The 23,409-nt window shown below is 39.6% G+C and overlaps 5 protein-coding genes across 10 annotated transcripts in view; 2 read left to right on the plus strand and 3 right to left on the minus strand.

Moving 5' to 3' along the window:
- Window positions 1-1,918: 1,918 nt before the first annotated feature.
- tdp2b (tyrosyl-DNA phosphodiesterase 2b) lies at window positions 1,919-4,771 on the minus strand. Its single transcript, XM_069697012.1, has 7 exons — window positions 4,526-4,771; window positions 4,176-4,297; window positions 3,905-4,054; window positions 3,587-3,678; window positions 2,814-2,932; window positions 2,542-2,712; window positions 1,919-2,432 (listed from the first exon to the last, which is right to left on the minus strand). Exons 1-7 carry the CDS (start codon window positions 4,670-4,672, stop codon window positions 2,151-2,153), a joined length of 1,083 nt encoding a protein of 360 aa, XP_069553113.1. The 5' UTR covers window positions 4,673-4,771; the 3' UTR covers window positions 1,919-2,150.
- A 194-nt stretch (window positions 4,772-4,965) lies between these two features.
- Window positions 4,966-6,471, plus strand: acot13 (acyl-CoA thioesterase 13). The gene is made up of 3 exons (XM_069697141.1): window positions 4,966-5,153; window positions 5,299-5,483; window positions 5,979-6,471. The coding sequence occupies exons 1-3, from the start codon at window positions 5,070-5,072 to the stop codon at window positions 6,136-6,138; spliced, it is 429 nt and encodes a 142-aa protein (XP_069553242.1). The 5' UTR covers window positions 4,966-5,069; the 3' UTR covers window positions 6,139-6,471.
- Window positions 6,472-6,713: 242 nt separating this feature from the next.
- On the minus strand, window positions 6,714-10,859 carry cunh6orf62 (chromosome unknown C6orf62 homolog). Its single transcript, XM_069697509.1, has 5 exons — window positions 9,425-10,859; window positions 9,078-9,254; window positions 8,860-8,985; window positions 8,311-8,445; window positions 6,714-8,208 (listed from the first exon to the last, which is right to left on the minus strand). Exons 1-5 carry the CDS (start codon window positions 9,551-9,553, stop codon window positions 8,083-8,085), a joined length of 693 nt encoding a protein of 230 aa, XP_069553610.1. The 5' UTR covers window positions 9,554-10,859; the 3' UTR covers window positions 6,714-8,082.
- A 481-nt stretch (window positions 10,860-11,340) lies between these two features.
- Window positions 11,341-15,938, plus strand: gmnn (geminin DNA replication inhibitor). 2 transcript variants are annotated; one of them, XM_069697488.1, is made up of 7 exons: window positions 11,341-11,509; window positions 11,877-11,949; window positions 13,397-13,498; window positions 13,638-13,791; window positions 13,883-13,965; window positions 14,396-14,506; window positions 15,088-15,938. In XM_069697488.1, the coding sequence occupies exons 2-7, from the start codon at window positions 11,893-11,895 to the stop codon at window positions 15,277-15,279; spliced, it is 699 nt and encodes a 232-aa protein (XP_069553589.1). In that variant the 5' UTR covers window positions 11,341-11,509; window positions 11,877-11,892; the 3' UTR covers window positions 15,280-15,938. The 2 variants fall into 2 exon arrangements, with proteins under 2 accessions (XP_069553589.1, XP_069553598.1); XM_069697497.1 differs by lacking the exon at window positions 11,341-11,509 and having other exon boundaries at window positions 11,724-11,949.
- Window positions 15,939-19,090: 3,152 nt separating this feature from the next.
- Window positions 19,091-23,409, minus strand: part of ripor2 (RHO family interacting cell polarization regulator 2) — a 62,787-nt gene continuing 58,468 nt past the window's right edge. For all 5 annotated transcript variants that reach the window (XM_069697256.1, XM_069697248.1, XM_069697239.1 and 2 more), the window contains exons 20-23: window positions 22,757-22,959; window positions 22,572-22,655; window positions 22,303-22,393; window positions 19,091-21,689 (exon numbers count right to left, since the gene is read on the minus strand). In XM_069697256.1, the coding sequence (XP_069553357.1) occupies window positions 21,589-21,689; window positions 22,303-22,393; window positions 22,572-22,655; window positions 22,757-22,959 (479 nt within the window). In that variant the 3' untranslated portion in view covers window positions 19,091-21,588. The remainder of the gene's footprint in view (window positions 21,690-22,302; window positions 22,394-22,571; window positions 22,656-22,756; window positions 22,960-23,409) is intronic.

Here is a 23,409-nt window from a genome sequence, read left to right on the forward strand (position 1 = left end):
AAACTGAGTTGAGTGAGATGATCTTGGAGTACATCCATGTAGCTTTCCAGAGGGAAACTTATGGTGCGGATGTTTATGGATTTGTGGAGGAGGGAAACGTTGATAGGCCTCTGGCAGAGGGATCTTCCTCAAGTCAGAGGGAGAGATCACATGACCACTTTCTTGGCTCAGACAGCTGTTGCCTCCATCTCTGACCTGCTGCTGTGCTCCTGCACTGCACACAACATCATGCACCACTGGATATGCTTAGGAATCAGTTTCTGATAACATTTTGCTGTTCAGCAAATAACTTAGGTTTAGCTGGTAAGCCTTCTCCATAACAGTGGCTTGAATGTTTTTTTTTAATTTACTCTGTGATGATACTTGAAATCCTCTACTGGCTTGATGGCGCACACACACACACACACACACACACACACACACACACACACACACACACACACACACACACACACACACACAAAATCATATCACTTAAACTGAGAGAATGTACTCCAAAAACAAACAAATAGAAAATATCAGTAAGATATAGTATACCCAGATTTGGTCCGTGTGTCCTTGCTACTCAGGAACCAGAGGACGAATGAGGGTGGGAGGCCTGTTCTGATAAAGCCTTCTCCCAGGGAAGAGTCACATCTGTGTCCTCTTCTGAGGTCAGCTCTTCTTCACCGTGTGTGGCTGTATAAACTGTGATGACTGCCAACCGAACAAACATGAAAACACACTCAGATTTGAAGGGTGCATCACAGAGGGAGACATCTTGACAGTGTTTGCAGAGACGGTGAGGAGGGAGATAACATCTGGTTTGTGGTAAAACTGAAGCCTGCAAAGACAGTCAAAATGGAGATTGTAGGTTTTATTGAGATCATTCTGTTAGCCCCTTTCCACATCAGACAGTGTACATCATTTAGCAGGAAAAACAAACAAACACATATTACCAATTAAAATGGATGGACTTCATGTAACTAGTTTTACAATACTGCCACTACTTACTATATGCTGGCTCACTGGCAAAGCTTAGACTTAAAAGGAGCTAACTGTATTTATTACACTATGTGACAAGTCAAAATGTCTGCTGTGGAAAAAAAGCAAATTCATGCAGTAAAAGTCACTCTAATGAAAGCACAGCTTCATCAGTCTGACTGTGTATCAATCGTGTTTAAATCTTTCAGTGGGTTAGATCAGCATCAAATAATTGACAAATTCGCCTTGGTTTCATGTTCGGACTTACTTTGCTAAACTGTGTGATGGCTCTGTTTACCCTCTCTCATCTCCCAGGATGTTCTTCCTGTCTTTGTTTATGAACCAATAGCTTAAATCACGAGTGAGCAGTGGTCAATACAGTTCGATTTGGAGTCACTGTTCAGACTCAGACTGAATTTTTGCTTTTGTTTTAATTGTTAAGTACCGTTTCCCTCACATTGCTTATCGTCAGTTTTCAACTCTGTAGTGCTCTCTAGTGGCCCCATGTCGATACTGCAATAACACTGCTGCCCGTATGGGGGTAAAGTACTGCAATACCATTTGTTTAGACCATCAGTCCCCTTCGTTACAATAACATGACAGAAGCTTCTCACTATCAATGACTTTATTCATATATCTGGAAACAAATCTAAAATTATAACAGTATCATAACTTTCCAAAGGTTAATAACACTTTTTCATTCACAACTTTTAAGACATTGTCGCAATAAGGTCCTTATAGTGTTCAGAAATGTATACATTTGAACATCAACGATTACATGACAGTAAGGCAAACTCCATCCACTGAGGAAGATCATTTAACAAGATTGAAAGCTCCAGAGCAGCTGCGAATGGAGCTTGTCATCATACTACTCTTTTAACTGTTGTTTTCAAGTTTCAAATTTGTAAAATTAATTTCAAAGCAGCGCAATTCCAATCATTCATTCATTATAATCCATTATTTTGATTATTTTTTTTTTTTTTAAAACACATTAGAGGCACATTTAGGGGATGAAACTAATGAAATCAACCAATGTCGAATGAGGTCAAAACTTGTTCACTAAATTTGACTGTGGTCTGAACTCAGCACTGACTGGTCCTGGGACTGTAAACCACAGAAAACAAACAAGAGCAGCCGATCTAAAACAAACCATTTTAACCAGCATGCGTCCAACTGTTTGTGCATTTCTACCCAGCAGAGAAGCTACAGTAGATTCCCCAGTGATCACTCGTGAAGCGGCCACAGTCCAGCTTCTCCAGCCCCACCAAGGCCATGTGATCGGGGGCAAGATGTGGGACTCCTTCCTTGGTGGCTGGACGGAGGTAAACCCGGTCGAAGCGGCAGCGACTGACGTAGGGAGCATTCTTGTTGTTGTTAGTTTTGGTATCCCATGTGTAGCGGCAGTGCTCCTGCTTGCCCAGTCGCTCCCACACGTCACAGACACTGGAGGGCAAGCCCACCTTGGCCACCTGAGAGGGGGCACGGAGCCAGAATTACTTAAAATGTAATACACACCGCAAATAAATGTTCGGACACGAGTCCATTGGCTGCATTTGAGTGGAAAGACCAGTGACTGACCTCAGTGTCCCTCAGGTTTGTGTCCCCTCCAAACACGACGGTGACGTCCTCAGGGGCCTCTCTCATCCTCTGCATCACCACGTGCAGCTGTTTCATCCGCTCCTGTGCGTGGCCCTTACAGCTCTCAAGGTGGGACGTCATCAGATACAGTTTCTGGCTTTTGAAGTTCACCTGATTTTAACGAAGGAAAATGCACTTCTGCTCAGGCCACCTTATGCGCGTTAAGCACATAACATTGATGATGATGATGATGATGGTGATGATGCACAAACCTGAGCGACAAGCAGATTCCTAATCATTTTAGTGGTGGGGTAAGTTACTATCTCGCTCTCCACAAATTTCACTCGGGACTTTTTCAGCATCATCCCAGTGAAATAAGCCTCTTCTCCACCTGTTCGGCAGAGAAGGGAGAGTTAATTAAACCACTGGTTCCCAAACCACAGCCAATCTTTAAAAGGAAATCTTTTGTCATAGCACTCTGAACCACAAAACCCCCGCATTACATGCATACTGTAAATATAAACAGATGCTTATCAGAGTTAACAATTGTAGATTCAATATCATTACATCAACAATAAGGATGATAACATAGAGTCATTCTCGGTCACTCAGAGTAAAATCCAAAAGGTACCCTATAATTTAACTTACCAATATGTTAAATGCATTTCTTCATTTTCTTCAAAAATAAAACTGCCTTATATTGAAGGTGTACAAGGACAAAACAATAATACAAAAGAAAGTTAAGGCATTTCTGACGGGCAGTTTTAATATATAGCAGGGATAAGAATGATGACAGCTGACTATTAACAGAGATTTTAATACAACGACCTTGATATTTGGTACCTTTTGCTTCTATTTTGATGTGTTTGAACACTTAAAAGTATTTAATGTAAATGGGGCCAGTACTGCAACAGGAATGTAGACATTAAAGGTTTTCTAAACAGTAAAGGTGTAGTCCTAAAAAGAAAAGAACAGGTAAAACTAACATCCACTAAAATTAATCATGGCCTCATTCTTTCAACATTCAACTCTTTCAATACTGTACCTTCAATAATTAGGTAGCTGACAGCGCGTTTCTTCAAGTAGTCGACGTAGGGTTGAATGAGCTCCTGTAGGAACACCACGTCAGGAGTGTATCTATAGGTAAAGAGAAATTGCTTCAGAAATACTATCTGCCTTCCTTCTGTCGAATAACCCAGGGAGGCTGTCACAGATATATGTGTATGCCCGAGCAAAACATCACATCTCCACCGAAACCACTGATATCAACAGAGGTTGGGATCCCACGCCCCCCAAATTATATATCAAAAATGATGCCAAGGAAAAAAAAAAAGGTGTAAGAAGTTAATAAACACATGCTTACAAGGCTAAGTAGGAACACAGGCCTCTGGCACGCTCTGGAAGGTTGTCTGTGTCGAGTCCGTCCACGTTCCAGGAGATCAGAGACAGTTTACCGTCGTCTTCCTCCGGTGGTTTCCGTGTGGTGGAAGGACTGTCTTCAGTCAAATCTATGCTGGGAATTTGACAGAGACTGATAATTAACTTTGGTTTTGTTAGAGTGTCGTTGGATAAATCTCACGACACAGTAACATTAACTTGGGCAGGCTAGAGGGAGGCCTTGACAGCAGACTTACCAGTTCCCTGCAGGTTTTTCCTCAACCTTGTCCCTTTTAGTTTTGGGGCTGGTGCCTTTCTGTTGAAAATCCTCTTCGAACACTCTCTCCAAGTCTGCCTCAAAGAATGAGTTCAAAGCTCTCTGAGCGAAAAAGTGACAGGAAAGTTATGCATTTGTGTCTGTTTACTTTAAGTCTGAAGAAATCCTGTGAAAGTTTATTAGCACTTTATTAGCCATAGAAGCTGATGGTTGAAATGAGCCGCAGCTATGTTGAAATGGGATTTGAAACGCACCAGCTACAATATCCCGTCTCTAGCTGCAACAGTGGTTTAGATAAATAACAGTGAACGTTGTTTGTTTCTACTGCACCTCCATCACCCATTCATTTTCAGACAGGTAGCACTGAGCCACGGCGCTGTCCGTTCCCGCTACTGCAGCAAACTCCTCGCAGAGACGAGTCCTGTTTTCTTCCACATTAGAAACGGACGGTTTGTCCGCGTCGGATGTAGAAGCCATTGTTTCTAGCTTTTAGTTTTACTTACAGTAACATATAAGAAAATTACAGTGAAAGGCGAAAATGAGGCTGGTGGTGGATAAACAATAGGCTGTGGTTTTCTCTGCAAGTTGCGTCTGTCAGTGAAAGACTTCCGGGTAAACTTACAAAATAGCCTTTCGTCACGATAGATATTTGGCAGAGATAACTGAGAACAAGTAGGGTAAATATACAGTAACTATAAATATCACCACATATTGTGTTATTGCGGTGCTGTTTAATTTATGAAGTAATATAATTTCCTCGAAACGCAAATCAGGTAACGGGTTAAAATTTCGGCCGGACGATTTATCGAACACACCAGCTTCCGGTTGGAGATAAACAGAAGGTTGACATTGGCCGCACGTATTCGCCTTAAACATGGTTTCTATGACTTTAAATTCGTTACGACAAATAATGAGAGCGATGGTAGATAACCAAGGTTTCGACAGAGTCGCGAGAAAGGTAAATATACACATTCTACGACATTTACTTGTCGGTTTTTAGGACTTATTTCGTGACTCTGAGCAAAGTACAACTTGGCTGGTGCACAGCTGGACGTCCTCCGCATGGTTCCTCAAGACACCTGTGTGTGTTTTTTTTTATTGAGGTGGACATTTTGTCTGCCAGCCCGGGTAAGGTGGTGTGTGAGATGCGGGTAGAAGAGGAGCACACTAACCGGGGAGGGACGCTGCACGGCGGGATGACGGCCACCCTGGTGGATGTCATCTCGACCCTTGCGATCATGAACAGCGAGAGGGGAGCGCCGGGAGTCAGCGTGGATATGAACATAACGTGAGTCCACGAACCTCTGAAACGTCCACGTCCCCGCTATAAGCTGGCATCACCTGTCGATTCAGCTATGACATTTAAGATCGGTAGGGTTCATACTGTCGCTTCATATTTAGTTTAAGATTTAATCATATTTTACAGCTTCAGCTTTCGACATACGATTTTATAAATGCCGAGGTCACCAAAATGAAACTCCCTAGAATATATTATATTTTTAATATTAATCTAAGCAGTTTTATGCAAGTTTCTTACATAAAAAATTACTTTAGTTGGTCTAAAAGTGGTCAAATATGAACATACTAAGGCTAAACATACTTACTTCGATGTATAAAAGCACTCTGACACTGTAGGTGTCATCTTTATCTTGATATAAATGTAATCTTAGTTCAACGTGTTTAAAAAAAATTTTAAACGACCTCCAGCATCTTAATCCAGATGGAATACGAACTGCATAAACTATGAATGACCTGAAAGTAGAACATGTCTACTGTCCCGCAGGTACATGAGTGCTGCAAAGATGGGAGAAGACGTACTCATCACCGCTCAGGTCCTGAAACAAGGACGGACGCTGGCGTTTGCCACCGTGGACCTCACCAGCAAGGCTACAGGGAAGCTCATTGCACAAGGAAGACACACCAAGCACCTCGGGAGCGGCTAAACCCTCTCCCTTCTGTGCCGAACAAATCTACATCTGTTCTGATTTAGATGGAAACCAGAGTCGGTGTCGGTACACGGTTTGCATAACTTTGGATTATGTTTAAAAAAAAACCCAAAAAAAACCATCAATAAACAAAACTAACAGTGACGGGCACCACACTCCATCATACTTCTCACTGCTGGTTACTTAATAACTTGTGTTTGTCGTCCGCAGAGAAACTAGTTACAGTAGGGTCAAAGTGAATGCTGATCTAACTACTGTATCAATGATTCATGCACATGCAATAAAACAAAAGGACCAAGAGTTATGCTTTCAGAATTTGCACTGTATTGGGATATGCTCAGCAGTATTGATTTGAGAACCAACAGGAAAAAAAAAAAAAAAAAAAAAAAAAAAAAAAAAAAAAAAAAAAAAAAAAAAAAAAAAAAAAAAAAAAAAAAAAAAAAAAAAAAAAAAAAAAAAAAAAAAAAAAAAAAAAAAAAAAAAAAAAAAAAAAAAAAAAAAAAAAAAAAAAAAAAAAAAAAAAAAAAAAAAAAAAAAAAAAAAAAAAAAAAAAAAAAAAAAAAAAAAAAAAAAAAATTTTTTTTTTTTTTTTTTTTTTTTTTTTTTTTTTTTTTTTTTTTTTTTTTTTTTTTTTTTTTTTTTTTTTTTTTTTTTTTTTTTTTTTTTTTTTTTTTTTTTTTTTTTTTTTTTTTTTTTTTTTTTTTTTTTTTTTTTTTTTTTTTTTTTTTTTTTTTTTTTTTTTTTTTTTTTAAAAAAAAAAAAAAAAAAAAAAAAAAAAACAGAAGTTACACGCCTTATACCCTTTCAACTGAACACACTGAATCAACAATGAGCAAAATCATATGTGCTTCATATTTTTTGACAAGTAAGCCTGCAAAACCCATTTTAATTTGATGAGCAAGGCAGCAAATTATCTTAAATTTTAGTAGGTCAAATTAAACAAAACAAAACAAAAAAAATCAGCTTTCAGCAACTTTTGTTAGGTATGTTAAACATTTAAATCTGTCATCATTTCAATTTCTCACCAACCCACATCCCAAATAAAACATAACATAAAACATCAGATTTCAGTAGCTTAAATGAATAGTGCATGAACGGCTTGAACATGACCTTCAGCATCTAACCAACATGTCTCAACTTTGTGTACAATGCCTTTCAAGTCACTCAAGATTTTAGCAAAAGCCTGCCTAGCATGTTTCAGAGGAAAAGCAAATGACACCAAAACATCTTTAAAAAGTCCAGCAAAATAACTAAGGCGGTTTATAAGAAGCAATACCTACACCATATGATTTGACAAATACTGTTCATCTTGTTATCTTTACTTATACGGGTGTTTTAACACCGGTTCACGCCTGCCCTTGGTCGAAAGATTGCGTAAAGTTGCTCTCGAAACCCCATTGACATTACAAACAAGCTTTAACAATCCTTTCTTATGACAACAAGGATTTAACCACGTCCATCTGAGAACCACCGTGAAGACCTGTGTATTGTTTGTTCCTGTTTTGATGCAACATAAAGAGTTCCTTCAATGACCGGTGCTGTTGACAGTGCGGCTCCAAGAGAACAACCAACCACTCAAAATCAATGTTCGTGCAGGTTCAAATGAACAAAAATGGGTGAGTGAGGAGGAGGGAATGAAGAGGAAGTAAAATCAAATCAAAAAAAAAAAATGGGGGAACCAATCCAAAAATGGCAGAGAGAAGAGAGGGGACATTGGGAGTGTGAGGGGAAAAAAAAAACAAAAAAAAACAAGATGGGAACTGAATCAGCTTCAGGTCAGGGAAAGGAGAACGAGTAGGGAACAAAAAGGAGATCCAAGCATAAGTTCACATCTTTTACAGGGAAAAGGGTGGAGATGAGTACATCAATTTGCTTCTGAAGGCTTAGGCGGAAGGACGGGGAAAGGCTTTTTCCCTGTGTGGCTGGGTGGAGCAAGAAGCCTTAATCAGGCATGTATGGGCGAAGGTGATCCTCGATGTCTCCCACACCCCAGCAGGTCAGCTGGTCCTGGGGCAAGTACAGGCACAGGCTGCACAACTTGAAAACTGTGGCCTTGGTTTTAGGAGTCTGCAACAAATGGGCACAGAATAATACATAACTGTGTTAGTAGGCTTTCCAGTTTTCAGCTTTTCAGAATGAGTAAATTACAAAGGCCACGGACTGACTGACCTGTAAATGTTGTCTATCCATGAAGAGAAATACAGACTGAGTTGGGTTGTTCATGACCATTCCAGCCTTGTCTTTACGACCCAAAGCATGCAAGCACTGCTTCTCGTAGTCTCCATGATGAAATTCAAACTTGGCCTGGAAAGAAAAAAGACAGACTTATGAGTCGAGAACTAAATTTCATAACATCGGGAACTGGGCTCGGGACACATCCAGTTATTTAACATTTTTGTCTTGTTGAAATGTCAACATAGTGAAAATTTACATCAAAAAGATGTTTTCACTCAAAAATAAATTTAGATGACGAGACAACATATTTTAAAACGGTTATAATGGTGACAGCCAAGCGGTGCAGTTCTTTTGTTGTTCTTGCTCAACTGTTTTGCACGTCTAGCCTTTAAAATATGTTTCAGTCTGGCTTTGGTTGTGCTCGACATTTCACATTTTAGCCATTTTGCCCTGCTAATTTAGACACAGTTACATTCGAATCAATGTGATGACGGGTATCGAACATTTACACCCATGTATTCTGATTAGGTGCCAAATTCCCACCTGAACAGGCCTGAAGGGTTCATCATCGGCCCCCTTCCATCTGGAGAACAGCAGGCAGACAATCTTCTCAATATCGTTGCGTGGCCAAAGGATAAAATCCATTTCCTGTGTGCAGCCTATCACATCCTATGACAACAGAAGAGAAAAGGACAATACATGAACATGACAATACTTTTCTCTTAAGAGTTATCCCATCTTCAGATGGGTCACTGTCTTACCCTTCGCATTGACTGGTATCGGGGGGCGTGTAGTTGCACAACGTCTTTTTGCAGGAGTTCTATCGAACTCTCGAGAGAGTAGCTGGAATCGCGCACACCTCGTAGGATGTTTTCTTCATAGTTGTTGGTCATCACTGGCACCACTTCAGCTACCTCAAAAAGTGCTGACTTCTTCTTCTGTCGTGACAAAATAACAGACAAACGCACATTTTTAAGTCATTGATCATATGATACAGGATGAGTTTGAATAGGACACTAAAATGTGTGACAAATAAATGCAAGAGAAAATTATGTGAAAGGATGCAAAAAAAAAAAAAAGTGGGATTGTTTTCATTGTCCTGACAAACCTTTTCTTTGAAAACGAAGGCTATATAAATCTTGAAGTCAAACTGATCAGCCAAAGATTCCCTTTTCTTCCGAAGTTGAGCTCGAAGTCGATTTCTTGTTTGATTTCTTCGTGAAGTTGGGTCCCCCATGGTTAGATTTGGATGATAGTGTCTTCTCTTGCGCAGTATAGTTTGGCTACACTCTATACTCTTGTATCTATACGTTGGATAAAGGATGGAGCCAGCTACCCTTTGCAGAAACAACGCATCAAATCTCTATGCTAGATTTTCGAAATACTAACTATGAACTGAAAAGGTCAACAAATCAGAAACAAAACTAAGTCATTTCAATTTTTTTTGGTGTTTTTTTGTAACAGGGCAGTGTTGAGGAGGGGAATGGTCAACACACTAAGACTACATCTCCTTGATACTTGTTCAGAAATCCATGTTTTAAGACATGACTTTCAAGCCAAATGAGCTTTTTTTTTTTGTTCTTTTTTTTTTTTTTTTTCTCAACCTGCCATCGACAAGGGGATTTTACAACAGAGATTTATGACGGCAACTCAAATTTGACCCAACTTTTCTTCTAATAAATGTTACTGAAATCGACAAAAAAAAATGGCTGCGACTACAAAAAAACCCATACCGGTAATATTTGTTGTTGTGTTTGTGCTAAGTGAGATTGTGGCCTACTACGGCAAGCAGACAAAATGTCCTATTATTCGGGTCATTTCAAGAGTCCCTCATCCATGGCTGTCGTTTTTTTTTTTTTTGGTGCGTTTCTCTGCGGAGACCTGCGTTACGTGCGTATTACAGACGGACCGGGGACACAGACGACGAACATGGCAGGTAATAAATACGGATGCCGGGAGATATTGGCACCAGGTAACATCGAAGACTACCGCGAAAGTAACTTGACATTTCCTTGACTTTTCCTTTTTTTTTTTTTTTTTACTGCCACTCATTTGGCCCAAAGGCCCGCGGTGCCGCCACCGCTGGTCGTCATGACGTGGGCGTATTTTTAGCACACTAGCTAAGGTGAGCTAGCAGGCTAATCTAGGCATTCAACTTCCGACACTAACTAGTAGTGAACCGACGATGAAGCTACATCTTATCTTCTGACTGATCGGCTTAATGGGAGGCCCCCTGCGGTGCGGTCGTCTCGGCTTTAGCGTACGGTCATCTTTTTCTCCACGCATTTACATTTTCTCGCTCGGTTTCAAACGCGACCGCCGGTGCTTGTGAGGAGCCGAGAGACCGACAAAAAAACAGAGGGGAGGGAGGAGGAGAGGAGAGGAGGAGAGGAGAGGAGGAGAGGAGAGGGGGGTTCACCGACTAACTTGTGCTCAGCATTTTTAGCTCGATATAATTTGTTCGCCCCGGTCTCGTCGCGTGTCTCGTCAACAACTTCATCGATATATATAAAAACAACAACAACAACAACCCAACCAACGACAAAACGCTGAATGGCCAACCCACCCCCCCCCCCAAAAAAATAAAAAAATAAACGTTAACTAAACAAACAAACAAAAACAAAACAAAAATCTCCCCTTTTCACGTGTGAAGTTTCGAGGTGTTTGCTGCGCTTGTTTTCTTTCTCTTCTTTTCTTCAGTCGTCACAACCTCCTGCTCGCCCTGCCGCATGCCATGTCAAGATAAATCGACAATCCAGCTGAAATCCTCCGCTCTTTCAGTCGACGTGTGGCGGTGTCTGTCTCCCGGCGGGCCCATGTTTAACGACGTGTCGTCCAACGTTTTTTTTCCCGTTTGCTTTCTTTTGTGTGTTTTCGGACGAGCTAATAATAATAATGGCACGTAACGAGGCTCGACAAGTCCACAAGCCTCCCCAAAATGGCTGCGCAGCTACAAAGATGTGACGTGTGTTTGACATGTGACCGCACGAGAGAGAGAGAGAGAGAGAGAGAGAAAAAAAACAACATTGAAAAAAAAAAAAAAAAGAAAAAAAAAAATCCTCCTCGTGACTGGCTCGTTTACCACGTGACTGGCTCGTTTACCACGTGACTCAGTGGGCGTATTTAACGCCCTGGCGCGAGAACCTCAGAAAAGAGAAAAAGCACAAACAGCAACGAGGTTCATCCATCAGCGGTAAGTTGAGTTTGCGGTTGTTGTTTTTATTTTTTATTTTTTTTATACCATAATATAGTTTTATTCAACTTTGTTTCTCGTGAAGCGTTGCTGAGGTTGACCTGCTCTCTTAAACAGGCTTTTTTTTTTTTTTTTTTTTTTTGGCTTTATCATATATACAGTATGTTGGTGTTTTCTTTTTTTTTTTTACCGCAGCTTCCTCTTACACAAATGGCGGTGCTTTTACTGTTAAACGTGTCTTTTTTTTTTAAAATTGTTTTAAAGTTTCCAAGCGATTAACTTGGAACTAGTTGGTAAACCAGCCTGTTTTGCCCGTTTTCTCACATGTGTATTCCCGCTGAGTTTATGTTAATTATTTCCCCACCAGGTCTCTTTGAAAGAAAATGAGTTTCACTGGAAAGCTAGAACAGAGCCAACAGAAGTCTAATGAGAATATGAAGGTAAGTATTTATTTGGCCCCAGTTTTTGAAATGTGTTTTATCACAATTGATGTTCATCAAATTTACAACTTGACTGTTATCGTTCAGGAGGTAGCACATGCGTGTTTTAAAAAAATGTTTTTTATTAGAGTTTCAGATAAAATGTAGTTCTTTTTAAAGTATTGAAAGTCCTTGTAGCTGTTTTGTTGTTCTTCATATGTTGGCTAAAGGAGCCTCGTTATTTGAGTTCAACTGCAAATGACTGAAGGGTAGCGCAAACGTGTTTTTTTGTTTTGTTTGTTTAACAAGCCATGTTAAAAGGATCCTGCTGTCTCTGAGTTGGCTGCTGTGTTTTGGTTTTCCTGTCTTGAGAGGAGTAACTGCAGGGATACTGCATACTAACCTAAAAAAATATATATATTTTTATGCACACGCACTGTTGGAGTAACCTGTAAACTCTCATCCATCCATTCCTACCAGAATTTGTTTAACACATCAGTCCCCTGCAAGCTGAAAAACCCACATTTAACAAGGTCCAAAATTATAGTCATTTTATTATTATTATTATTATTGTTAATGCAACAAATCAAGCTTGCTGCCTATGACTAAAAAAATATTTGCTGTTTGGCAATTTTTTTTAAGTTTTGTATATTAGTTGGGTGTCACCTTACTTTTGCAAGTATGACTGTAGTTTGTTGCCTTGGGAATTTGTTGATCTTTTACCCAGGTGCTGCAAAAAGGTTAAGCTGCTATGGATTTGTAGCTTTTACCTTGTAACTTTGGCTGCCAAGGCATGTATACATGTTGTTTATTGTACATTTGTGCAAATACTGCTGCTTTGCTTTTTTTTTTTTCTTTTTTTTTATTCAGTTTATCCCAATAGGTTTGGTTTTCTCTTTCCCTTACCCATCAGAATTGTTTTAAAGAACATCACATTGACCTGAGGAATGTTGTAATGTTGCTTGAGTCCTGCTATTTAGAACTTTGTTGGTGTTTAGATTTCTACATGGCCCTTCAAGTACTTTCAGGCTCCCCTGCTGTTCAAGATGACTTTTTATTGGCCTAAAACACACAAGTAGCACTGTGAAGCTGTGGCCAAACATTAACAAACTGAGCTGGTTGGCTGCTCTGTAATGAGTCTTGAAGATAAATTTTCCCACGGCTGTCAAAGACCTTGTGCCCTGCCCCTGTTCACAAGCACACCTGTGGGGGCTGTTGCACATGGCAGCAGTGTTAATGCACTTCACTTATGCCCTCTCCCATGGTGACAGTGTAACTAAAGTAAAGTCTGTGAAGTGATGCTAAGCCCTGCTGAATAGAGGCTCTGGAAATGAGAACATAGGTCATGGTTGTTTCCCATGTGACTTGGTTTTCAGTTTCTTAAAGACTCTGCAGGAATAGGGCTTGCCCCCTCTAATTTTTGTGATCTAATCAGCTATAAGGTAACACTTCTGTTGTTCTCTTGCAGAGCGTTTTCATGTCATCTCAAAAGACAATGGGGCCCTCCAGGCAAACCCAACATGTCCTCCAACCTTTAGCCATCAACACAACTTTGGGGAGGTCTGCTCAGGTAATTTCTTGGTGCTTTGTCCCTTTTGTCCTCAGTGGCATGAGAATAAAACTTATTGTAGACATTCAAATGATAATGTTCTGTAGTAGTCTCTTGCTCCAAATGTGAACTATGTTTAAGTAAATGGATTTTCTTTTAGTCAGGGAAGGTCAGTCCCAAGCGAAAAAACTGGACCGCCGAACAAACTAGCGGTCCAAAGAGAGTGAAGATGGAGGTCCGATCTACTCAAACGGAAGAAGCCGCGTGCTTAACAGATGGCATGTCTAAGGAAGCGTATGAACTTATGGTCAAAGGTAAGTCTGCGTTCATAATTGATGCACTACATGATGCCAAATTTACCTCCCCAAAACTGAGTTTAATCGCAAACTTCTGCTGCTGTTGTAGAAACGCCTCCTTCCACGTACTGGAAAGAGGTGGCCGAAGAGCGACGGAAGGCCTTGTACAATGTTCTTCAGGAGAACGAGAAGGTGAGTTAATCACTAAGAGTTGGCTAATGTTTAGCTGTTGGTTGAGCTGTTCCCACGCTCCCACTGACTCGGGCTACCTTGGTTGGCTCCAGTCCAGCTGGCACTGAATTTTCAAATCACTCTGCACCTAAATACCCATTGAAATCAGTTTATTTAACTTTTGAAAGTAAATTATATGGAAGGTGCCAATCCTGTGTTGATAAACTTGATTTCTCTACACTCACACCAGCACTAATACTTCACTGTTCAACTAACTCTTTTTTGTTCTTCTGGCCAGGGACAATAGAGTTGTATTGTTTAAAATGCATTAAATTGAAGCGACTACTATTTCTTGGTTATGTACTAATTATGCTGTGGCTTTTGAGTTTGCCTTTTCAAGCTTGGTGTCAATCATGCTTAATGTTTTTATTTTTTTTTAATTTTTAACCAGTTACACAAAGACATCGAGGCCAGAAATGAACAGATAACAAAGCTTAAGGGTGAAAATGAAGAGCTGCAAGAGCTGGCACAACATGTGCAGTACTTGGCTGATATGATTGAGGTAAGCACCCTGGTTTTACTTTTTACTATTGCAAATGCAAGATTGTATAGGTAGATGATTATGTTATTGGCCAAGAAACAAGACCATTTTATTTCATCAATGGGATTTCAGCCAATAATTTGTCTCCTTATACATGGTAGAGGTGATTGCTTAAAACCTGTTTTGGGGGTTGGGAGGATTTTGTGCCTCTCCACTGCTATTTGCGTTGCTTACTATTTGTGGCTGGGACTGATCTTGTGCGCAAACCCCAGTGGAGAAAATAAAATGGATTTTACTCAAGTTGAAAATGCTTATTAACCACAAGTGCAGCCAAATTTACCGGTAAGTGAGAAAGGAGTATTATCAACCACTTTGGCCCATAGTGTGTCATTTTGTGTGCTTAATAACTTTATATAAAGCTTATCATATACTAGTAGATGACCTGGTTTAAATTCTTGCCTTGCTGCATGTTTTCCTTGTGAAATATTTTCTAATCCTAAATTCTATATTATTCTACCCCAGTTATTGTTAATTGATGGGTACTATCACATTGACACACTAACTTGAAACTAACACTGAAGGTGCTTGTGGGTTTTTTTTAGAGGCTGACTGGAAAGTGTCCAGACAGTTTGGAGGAAATGAAAGAGATGGCCCTTGATTTGGATGAGGAGACGGCTCATGAAGACTACAGTGAAGTTGCTGGTCAGAGTGAGAAAGAGGACTCTGATAACGGTGAGAATGACGCAGAAGAAGAGGAGACGTCAGAAGACGACCAATCAGGAGCGCAGGATTAATTTTTAACTCTGCATTTAACCAGTGACATTTGACACTTTATCTATTTGAAAATGTGTTGGTTTTTTTTTTCTTTTTTTTCTTTCAGTGCTGTTCCAACTTTGTTCTTGAAACACTTGCAATTCCATATTTCTGCATGTTGAACACACAAGGCCTGGTTTTATTATTTATAAACGAGTTTAGCTGCTGCTGTACTTGTCCGTGCTTGTTCAAGTAAAAAAGGTTTAAAAATTAAGAGTCAGTGTAAGTATTTTGACATGTCACAGTGGGAGAAGTTCTCAGTTGCTGAAGTCTGAAAGGATTTTCAGTTTGATTCTCGAGTTGCTTTTTGTTCTGCAGCATGTCATTTAAGCTTTGGTTTGATTCCTCTTCCAGAACTTGTCCTTGGAGTTTAATTTCTTTTGCTACGGAAGGTGTCGAGGGGGGGAGTTGTATGCCGCAATGGGCTGGTTAGAAATCAGACTCGGTACCTACTGTTGATGCCTTTTAATTCCTTACTGTGACAAGTTGAAATATTTGAGGTGATTGTGCTCTACTGAAGGGTCGTTGCAGTCACTGCAAGATGTGACCAAGAGTCTGGGTCTGAAATGCTTTGGTTTACACTGTAAAACTGCAATGTTAAGGCACACTGTGTACATATAGTGTTTAAATAAACCTTTTATTAAAAAGTATCTTGTGAATTTTCATTTGTTAATGTTTCATAACTGGTGATTGGTTCATCATGCAGGGTAGTTTCTTTCAGCACTTGCGGTTTTTGCATAAAGCTGTGAAAGTTGGTTATGTTGACGTAACAGATAGGTTTTCTCGATGGGTTTTCGATTTAGTGACCAAACCCGATGGTTGCAAACTGCACCCGCTTTTAAAACACAAGCTTGGGTGTTTGGATTGTTTACAAGTTATGGTTTAAAAGATTTGATTATTTTCTGTTACACTTGTTGGTTGGGGAAAAATGTGCACTAAAATTTTTTGGGTTGTCAATTTTCTCTGTTATCTGAACTAATACATTGTAGTGATACTGGCATAATAAACTTGATTATAACTTGCAAAGTGAGATTTTACAGCCTTTTTAAATAGGCTGCCTAGAACAGATTAAAGAAAAGTCAAATTCAAAATTTGTCTCATGACCTGTTGGAAGGGCCCAAATCTGGACTACAATGTTAAAGTAAACTCCCTTCACCATGACCAGCTACAATTGTAAAAGGCTGCGTTGACACATTTTATCTAGAATTTAGGAAATCTAAGAATTTATTGCACCAAATCACAACAGAAGTCATCTCGGGACACTTTAAATGTTTAAGGTTGAGAAGTTACAGCATTGTAGAGAAACCCAACAATTGCTCAATTCGTTTCTGATCGAAGCAGACGGCCGACCACCTGGGGTGTTGGTTCTATTGAAGATTTTTCTTGCGTTTAAAATCAAGTTTTTCATCACCTCTCTCTCTAAAGCTGTTTTCAGACTGCAAGCCCGATCAGATTTTTTTCAGATTGGATTCCTGGTGTCATTCGCAATGTGACACATGGCGACAATGTCATTTTCAGAGACGGTGAGCAGAATAGGCTACCGCTACCAGAGTGCTATCGGAAAGTAGATGTCGCTGCTGTGGAGGACAACAACAACGGTCCACGGAGAGAAGCTGAAATAAAGGGTGTATTTGAATTTGTGGCACTGCACAGCGCTGACTCAAAGTGATGCATGCTGGACTTCCAACAATGCATGATGGTTAGAAATTTTGTCTGACTTTAGCCGGCGCTGCAAAATGTCACGATGTCACATATTAAAACTTTGCGGGAGCGAGGCGGATGCAGTTTTGTGAATCAGGCGCTGCAGCTGCTCTTTTCCGGGTGCACCGGGTCAGAACCTCCTCTGTGAAGACACTCTGTCCTGATTTTTAACTTTCACCGACACATATGACGTCATGTAGACCTTCAGAGCAGTCTTCTCCTGTAATTATCTTTCCTAATTTATTGGTCTGCTCCTTCTGAAGATCAGGTTTTACATCTGGACACAGACACATCCAGAAAAAAAAAGCTGTAAAAAGAGGTTGTTTCTATTAAACATACTTAGATTTAATTTACACTGATGTAAATTGTGTCTGGTCTGTACATTTTAGAGAGCAACATATATGGATGAATAAACAGTGTCAGCTCATCAGTCTGAAATATTGAGGTTTTCACTGATACTCTTAGAATACAAACCACAGAACAAGTTTTTCACAGAGTTATGTGAACAAGCTGCTGCTGAGACAGAGCTGGACAGATTTTGATGTGTTGGCATGTTGCTTATTGCTGATGAAATATTTCATGGTACAAACAGACAGGCAGGTAAGATGATCTATGTTGTTGTAAGTTTCTGTTGTAAGGACCTCGCTGTGTTCAGAGCCCCGACGTGGCTTGTGTTGTTATTTGGAACTGTATATTAACAATAGAAATAAGCTGAAAATGAAAGTCAAACACCGCGAGATGAGCCGTTGTTAGTTTAGGCACGCCACATGAAGTAGAAGGGATGTAGCATCAGAAGGCAGGATAGAATAGACCAATCAGATAGCAGGATACAATTCAATGTTATTTATATCAAGCCAAATCACAACACAGGTTATTTCATGCCACTTAACACATTAAAAGTCCTTACAGCAGAACTTTACAGCATTATACAGAGAAACCCAACAATTCAACAATTCCCACATAAGCTCGGAGGGAAAAACTCCTCTTTAAGGGAGAAAAATCTCCAACAGAAGGAAGAATCCTCCGACAGAACCAGGATCAGAGGTGGGCGGCCATCTGCCTCGACCGGTTGGGGTGAGAGGAGAGCAGAGAGAGAAAAGGACAGCATAGAGATTCAAAACATGAACTGCTGGTGGGGCCGACAATCACAGAGCAGCTCCATGATGGGACATCTGCAAAAGAGAGAACAGAAACTATGCGAGCGAGGGAGCTGTATGGAGAGGCAACAGACAATAAGTAAAAACTATGCGAGAGAAAAAGCATGAAGTTAATGAGATGTAATGGTAAGATATGAGTGTATAGAGAGTATTAAATTTTTCTCTCTTTATGGCCACTCCGGGGCTCCGTAGTACGGTACTATACAAATAAAATTTAAAAATGTATGAATCCAATGTTAAAACCAAAATCTGTTGGAGCATGACAATATAATGAAACAAAATAATTATGATTATTACGATGATAATTTGTCCCCTCAAAAGTTGACACAAAAGATGAAGTAATCAGTCAATGGAATGATCTAAAAAAAAGTGTAATACTGAAAGAAATGTTGTGTGCTTCTGAAAAAATCTTACCTCCTGTCTTGAGCTGTCAATTTTCTCCATGTTATCTGAACTAATACATTGTTGTGATACTGGAGTAATGTACAGTAGTTGGACTTGCTGCTGTTGTTGTTGTTGTGGAAGCTTCTCTGGTTTTGTAGTAGTTGTGTTGTTGTAGTTTGACAAGCTGTTCACTTGGTCTTTTAAACAGCACAGAATATAAAATAGTATACCTTTTCAATTCAAATCCCAAAAGGTTTTATACACACCAGTGCTTGTATTTTATAGTAATATGAATGCATCCAAAGACAAGTTTGTAGTTGCAGTTATAATTAATAGATATCTGGAATATGAAGAACTAAACCCAATCTTTAAACTTCTTTCTTCATTCTTGGATATCTGTGCAGTTAATAGTGTAGCAATTAGTGGACATGCATGGCACTTATGATAAATTGATCTGCAGTGAAGCATAAAGTAGATTTCAAATAATCCACAAAGACAATGTTAACAAAACATTTAGGACTTTCAGCTTTAAAATAAAAAGAATCAACAATTTTATAATTTTAATTATGCAAAAATAAACTTTATTGCAACTTTTGATGAGCAGAGGAAATACTGGGAAACACAATGGAGAGGAGTAGTATGCAACCAAATGGATCAGTACTGAAGCTAGTGACCACAGAGATAGATCAAGTTCAATTTCAGCAAAGTGTACCAAGTTATTGTTAAAACCAGTATCTAAATAATTAAACGTGTGCACATTTTGCCAGCTTGTACTTTGTGGTGATTAGGAAGTGAACAGCCCGTTAAATTGACTCATAACACTGCTCAACTGCAAGTGTTTAAAAAGAAAATTACAGACACTGAACGATGGTATTCACATCATGGAAGAAATAAAAGTAACTTGCTTAAAATTTGGACCATGTTTTGCAAAAGGCTGTATAGAAAAAAAAAACATAACATCTTTAGCTTTTAGTAACAACTTCACACATTTGCAGATTATATTACAAAAAAAAAATACATTTCATAAAAATACTACTACTCGTTCTTATTCAATATGGCTTTTGGACTGTGCAGTTACAAGCAAATGTAACATTATCCATATATTATGGGGGTTTGTCTTATTTGTTTTTTGAGTTGTGCTTCTAAAGATAGGTCTGTGTGTTCTGGCCAAAATGCAGATTTCATATTGAAAATACATTCTCCTTGATTAGCTCTTATTAAAAGACCATTTTACAATGAAATTTTCCTTTGGTTACAGTAAATCTTCAGGGTAATAAAGTAACATCTCTAATATACAAGTGTCCCATTATTTTGGGGACCTTTTTAGGGAAAAAAAACCATCTTTAATACTATCAGCAAATCTTAATCTTCTCCAAAATAATAATGAATCTAATATAATTCATTCAGAATAAACTCCAGTTAAAATTAAGCATGAGATCAGTTTGCATGATAAAAACATGGAGGCCTGTTTTTAAACAAAAGACATTTCAAATGCTAGACCTGAAAATGGAACATAAATATACAATTAATTTACGTAACAATGTCATCTGCACTACTACAGTATAACTCCAAAGAATATTAGAATTACAAGGTAAATAATAAATAAGATGTGTGAACATATGCGAGTTTTGTCATTGTGCATTAGCACCAGACTCAGTAGTATAGTTACAATGAGAAAAGTTGGAATTAGATGCCTATCTCGGGTCAGTTTTCCCCCACATTACAGTTAGGATGCAGGGAAACGAAGCAGCCCCGAGACACACCAAACAGAACACTTCATTCTGCCGCTTCTCATAATAAAATCTTAATATCCAATCCTGCTATTAGCTCACATGCTGCATGAATGTGCACTTAGCCCAAACTGAGGCTACATCTATACTCAGCCCATCAAATCCTCTTCTCTGTACAGTAACTGAGAAAGTGCATGTAACCCAATTTATTGCCCTCGACTCACTCCTGACCTGGTAGGAAAAATACATTTACGAAAGAGGACTTGTGGAATCTGCTTGCTTGACCACATCAAGGCTCAAAATGGTCAAAGCTGACGATATCAAACGGGCTGCTCAGGTCAGCCAGGTGCAAAAGAATCACATATGTACAGAAAAATTGCACTTGTTTAACTGCAAGAATGAGAAAACTCTGACCGAGTAAGTGAACCTTGGGCACTGCGCTGACCTGTTTCACCACTTTACGTGAAGACTGTAAACTGCTGCTGTCCACCCCGGGCTTTCTGACCTCACTTTCTCTTAGAAGCCGTATTAATAGTCCTTTCTGCCACAAACGCACATCTTTTGACCACACGAGAATCCCTGAAACTTAAATGGAACGTAATAGAAAACACAACTTAAATTACATTTTGAATACAACCACATATGTTACACCAGCTGTGTAAAATATGCCATATTTACATGCCTTACAACAGTGCAAATATTCTCAAAGCGCCGTTTCTTATGCAAAACCACTAAGTAAAACGTGTTACAGTGATTATACGAAGATCATTGAATATTGCGTGACACAACTGACTGTGTAACAATCAAGCTGATCATTAATACAAGTTTTGTGTGCAGTGAATAAGCTTGTTGACTGAGGATGTTTGAAGGGTGAAGATGCGTTGTTCGGTTTCCAGTCTTTGGGGCAGCTCTCAGCGGCTTTGTGTCCCGTCAAATTTGTGCTTTCCAGTTTAACTTAACGTGACCGGTCTGCCTGGCTCAGAAAGCAGGGTGAGGATGGGGGAGTGTAGGGAGTGTCTGAAATCAGGGGTGATGAAGGAACGAGGAGTGTGTTTGTGCAGGAGGGGTACAGGTTGTGTGTGGTTGGGGTTAAGACAGTTTTGTTTGGTGTTAGTTCCTTTTAGGAGGCCGTATCAGCGAGAACAGTGATCAACTGTGGCGGTGTGAAAAAGTTTTTGCCAGAAAAAGCAGATCAATAAATGGATCAGTCACATACAGCCCTGTGAGGTGTGCTGTGTGGGGTTAAGCTGACGAGGCGGTGGTGTCCTCGGAGGTCAGGCTGCGATTAAATCTGTCATGTTTTCAGTGGCGTGATGCATCAGAAGGCAGTGGTGACGGCGTTTCCTCTCCGTGTGCCCAGACGGATTATTTCCCCCGGCACAGTGTCCAGCTGCTCGTACGCCAGCCGCCCCTCCTCACCTGCAAAAGCCACCATTATTAAAATTGTGCCTTCAAGCAGTGTTCATGAAATGACAAATCACATCCATCTTCTCAGATAGCAAGCGGCACCCTGCAGTCAAAATATTTCAGCTGCGAACAAAAAGTTAAAAGACTGTTCGTGTTGCGCACAAACAGAACGCAATTGAATTTGTGATCTGGTTGTTGTATGTTTTCAATGAGGTGTGAGTGGACTCGTTGTCATGAGAACCAAAATGCCGGTGTTGCTGATGCTGATGTTGATAAAACTACGTAAATTTGATTACTTAAGTTATTGCTTTCCCCTGCTCTGTGCTGCACTCTAATGGTGGTCAACAGGAATAGTCTCGTAACTTTTGGATTGAACCTCGTAGGTAGTAACAATAAGAGCAAGTGAGTTAAAACACTTTGTTGGGCTGAGAAAAAGGCATTGCTTCACTCTTACAATCAAGCAGAACAGCTAACATGAATAAATATCGCCTTTTCCCATTCTAATATAGTGTAAGATATATTGTGGCAGTTATGTATAAAATGCAATTTACAGATCTACAAATGATTTGTAGAAGTGTAGAAAAAGTCTGAGCAACATTATGATTTTCATGAATTTGTTACTCACCAAATGTGAGCAGAGTTTCTATGGCGACGTGGCGAAGCTCCTCGTCGGCTGAATCACACAGCGCTACAACCGCCCTGAGACTCTCCACTGCCTACACATCCACACATAAACGATGTAAGTCCTTGAAGAGGGTACTTGTCAAAGTACATGGAGTATACAAGAACTTAATGGTCATAATTATGTTTTCCTTTTTTTTTTTTTTTTAATATAAATGTAAAACTGTACTGTACTATGCATGACGCAACTCACAACTCTTAGCAGACACTGACCTGCAGACAGCTGAGAGCCGAACAGGCTGCCCTCTGGCTCTGAACTCCAGCCTCTGACAGTGCCTGTGTGTAGCATTCCACAGCCTGGAGACAACACAAACAAACATTCAAACGTGGCTTCTGTTAAGACTATTTGAAATGGCATAATTGGTGCACATGCTCTCTTCTCTTTAACAATGACTCACCCTGGTCCTGAAGTGTCTGTTTGACGGTCCAGAAGAAAGGTAGTCAGCTGCTGCCTTGTTGACCTGAGGGTCCTCTGAGGTGAGCAGCGAGGCCAGGGCCTTCAGGGTGCTGTTTCTCGGCCAGAGAGACGACACCGGTACCTCCTCCATCTCCGCCAGACATCGAGAATCATCCCCACTGCACAGGACCTCTGCAAACACCTCTGCGGATGAGGCAAACATAGACACAAGTCGAAGATCAAATAAAGGACGGAACGAGTTTGTGGAGGGACAAATTCGTTTTCTGCATTTCTGACGTGTATGATGCAGGTTTGTGTTCGACACATATGGCTTTATTCTTAAAATTATCAAGGGATTTATTAATGCTTAATTCCCAAAACATCCAAAAATAAAATGTGATGACAGATTAAACTATTTCTGTCTTTAATATATTTTATAATATATACATTTTTTATATTGATTGACTGAGGTGATACATTTGAGTACATATGGACATAAAATCCAGATTTGGCTCAGTGTTAAGCTCTTTTTAAAAAGGAAGTATAGGTTTGTTTTCAGTCAGAAAAAAACCTAAAAACAAAAGATAAGGAACATTCTATGTACTGTATAACTTCCTTTCTAATTCCTGATTTATGTAATTCTCTTTTGAGAGT

This window comes from Brachyistius frenatus, unplaced genomic scaffold (assembly GCF_029030835.1).
Source record: "Brachyistius frenatus isolate BFR_SWC_R1_liver_20210118 unplaced genomic scaffold, ASM2903083v1 Contig_2, whole genome shotgun sequence".
In the NCBI taxonomy this organism is placed as follows: Eukaryota; Metazoa; Chordata; class Actinopteri; family Embiotocidae; genus Brachyistius; species Brachyistius frenatus.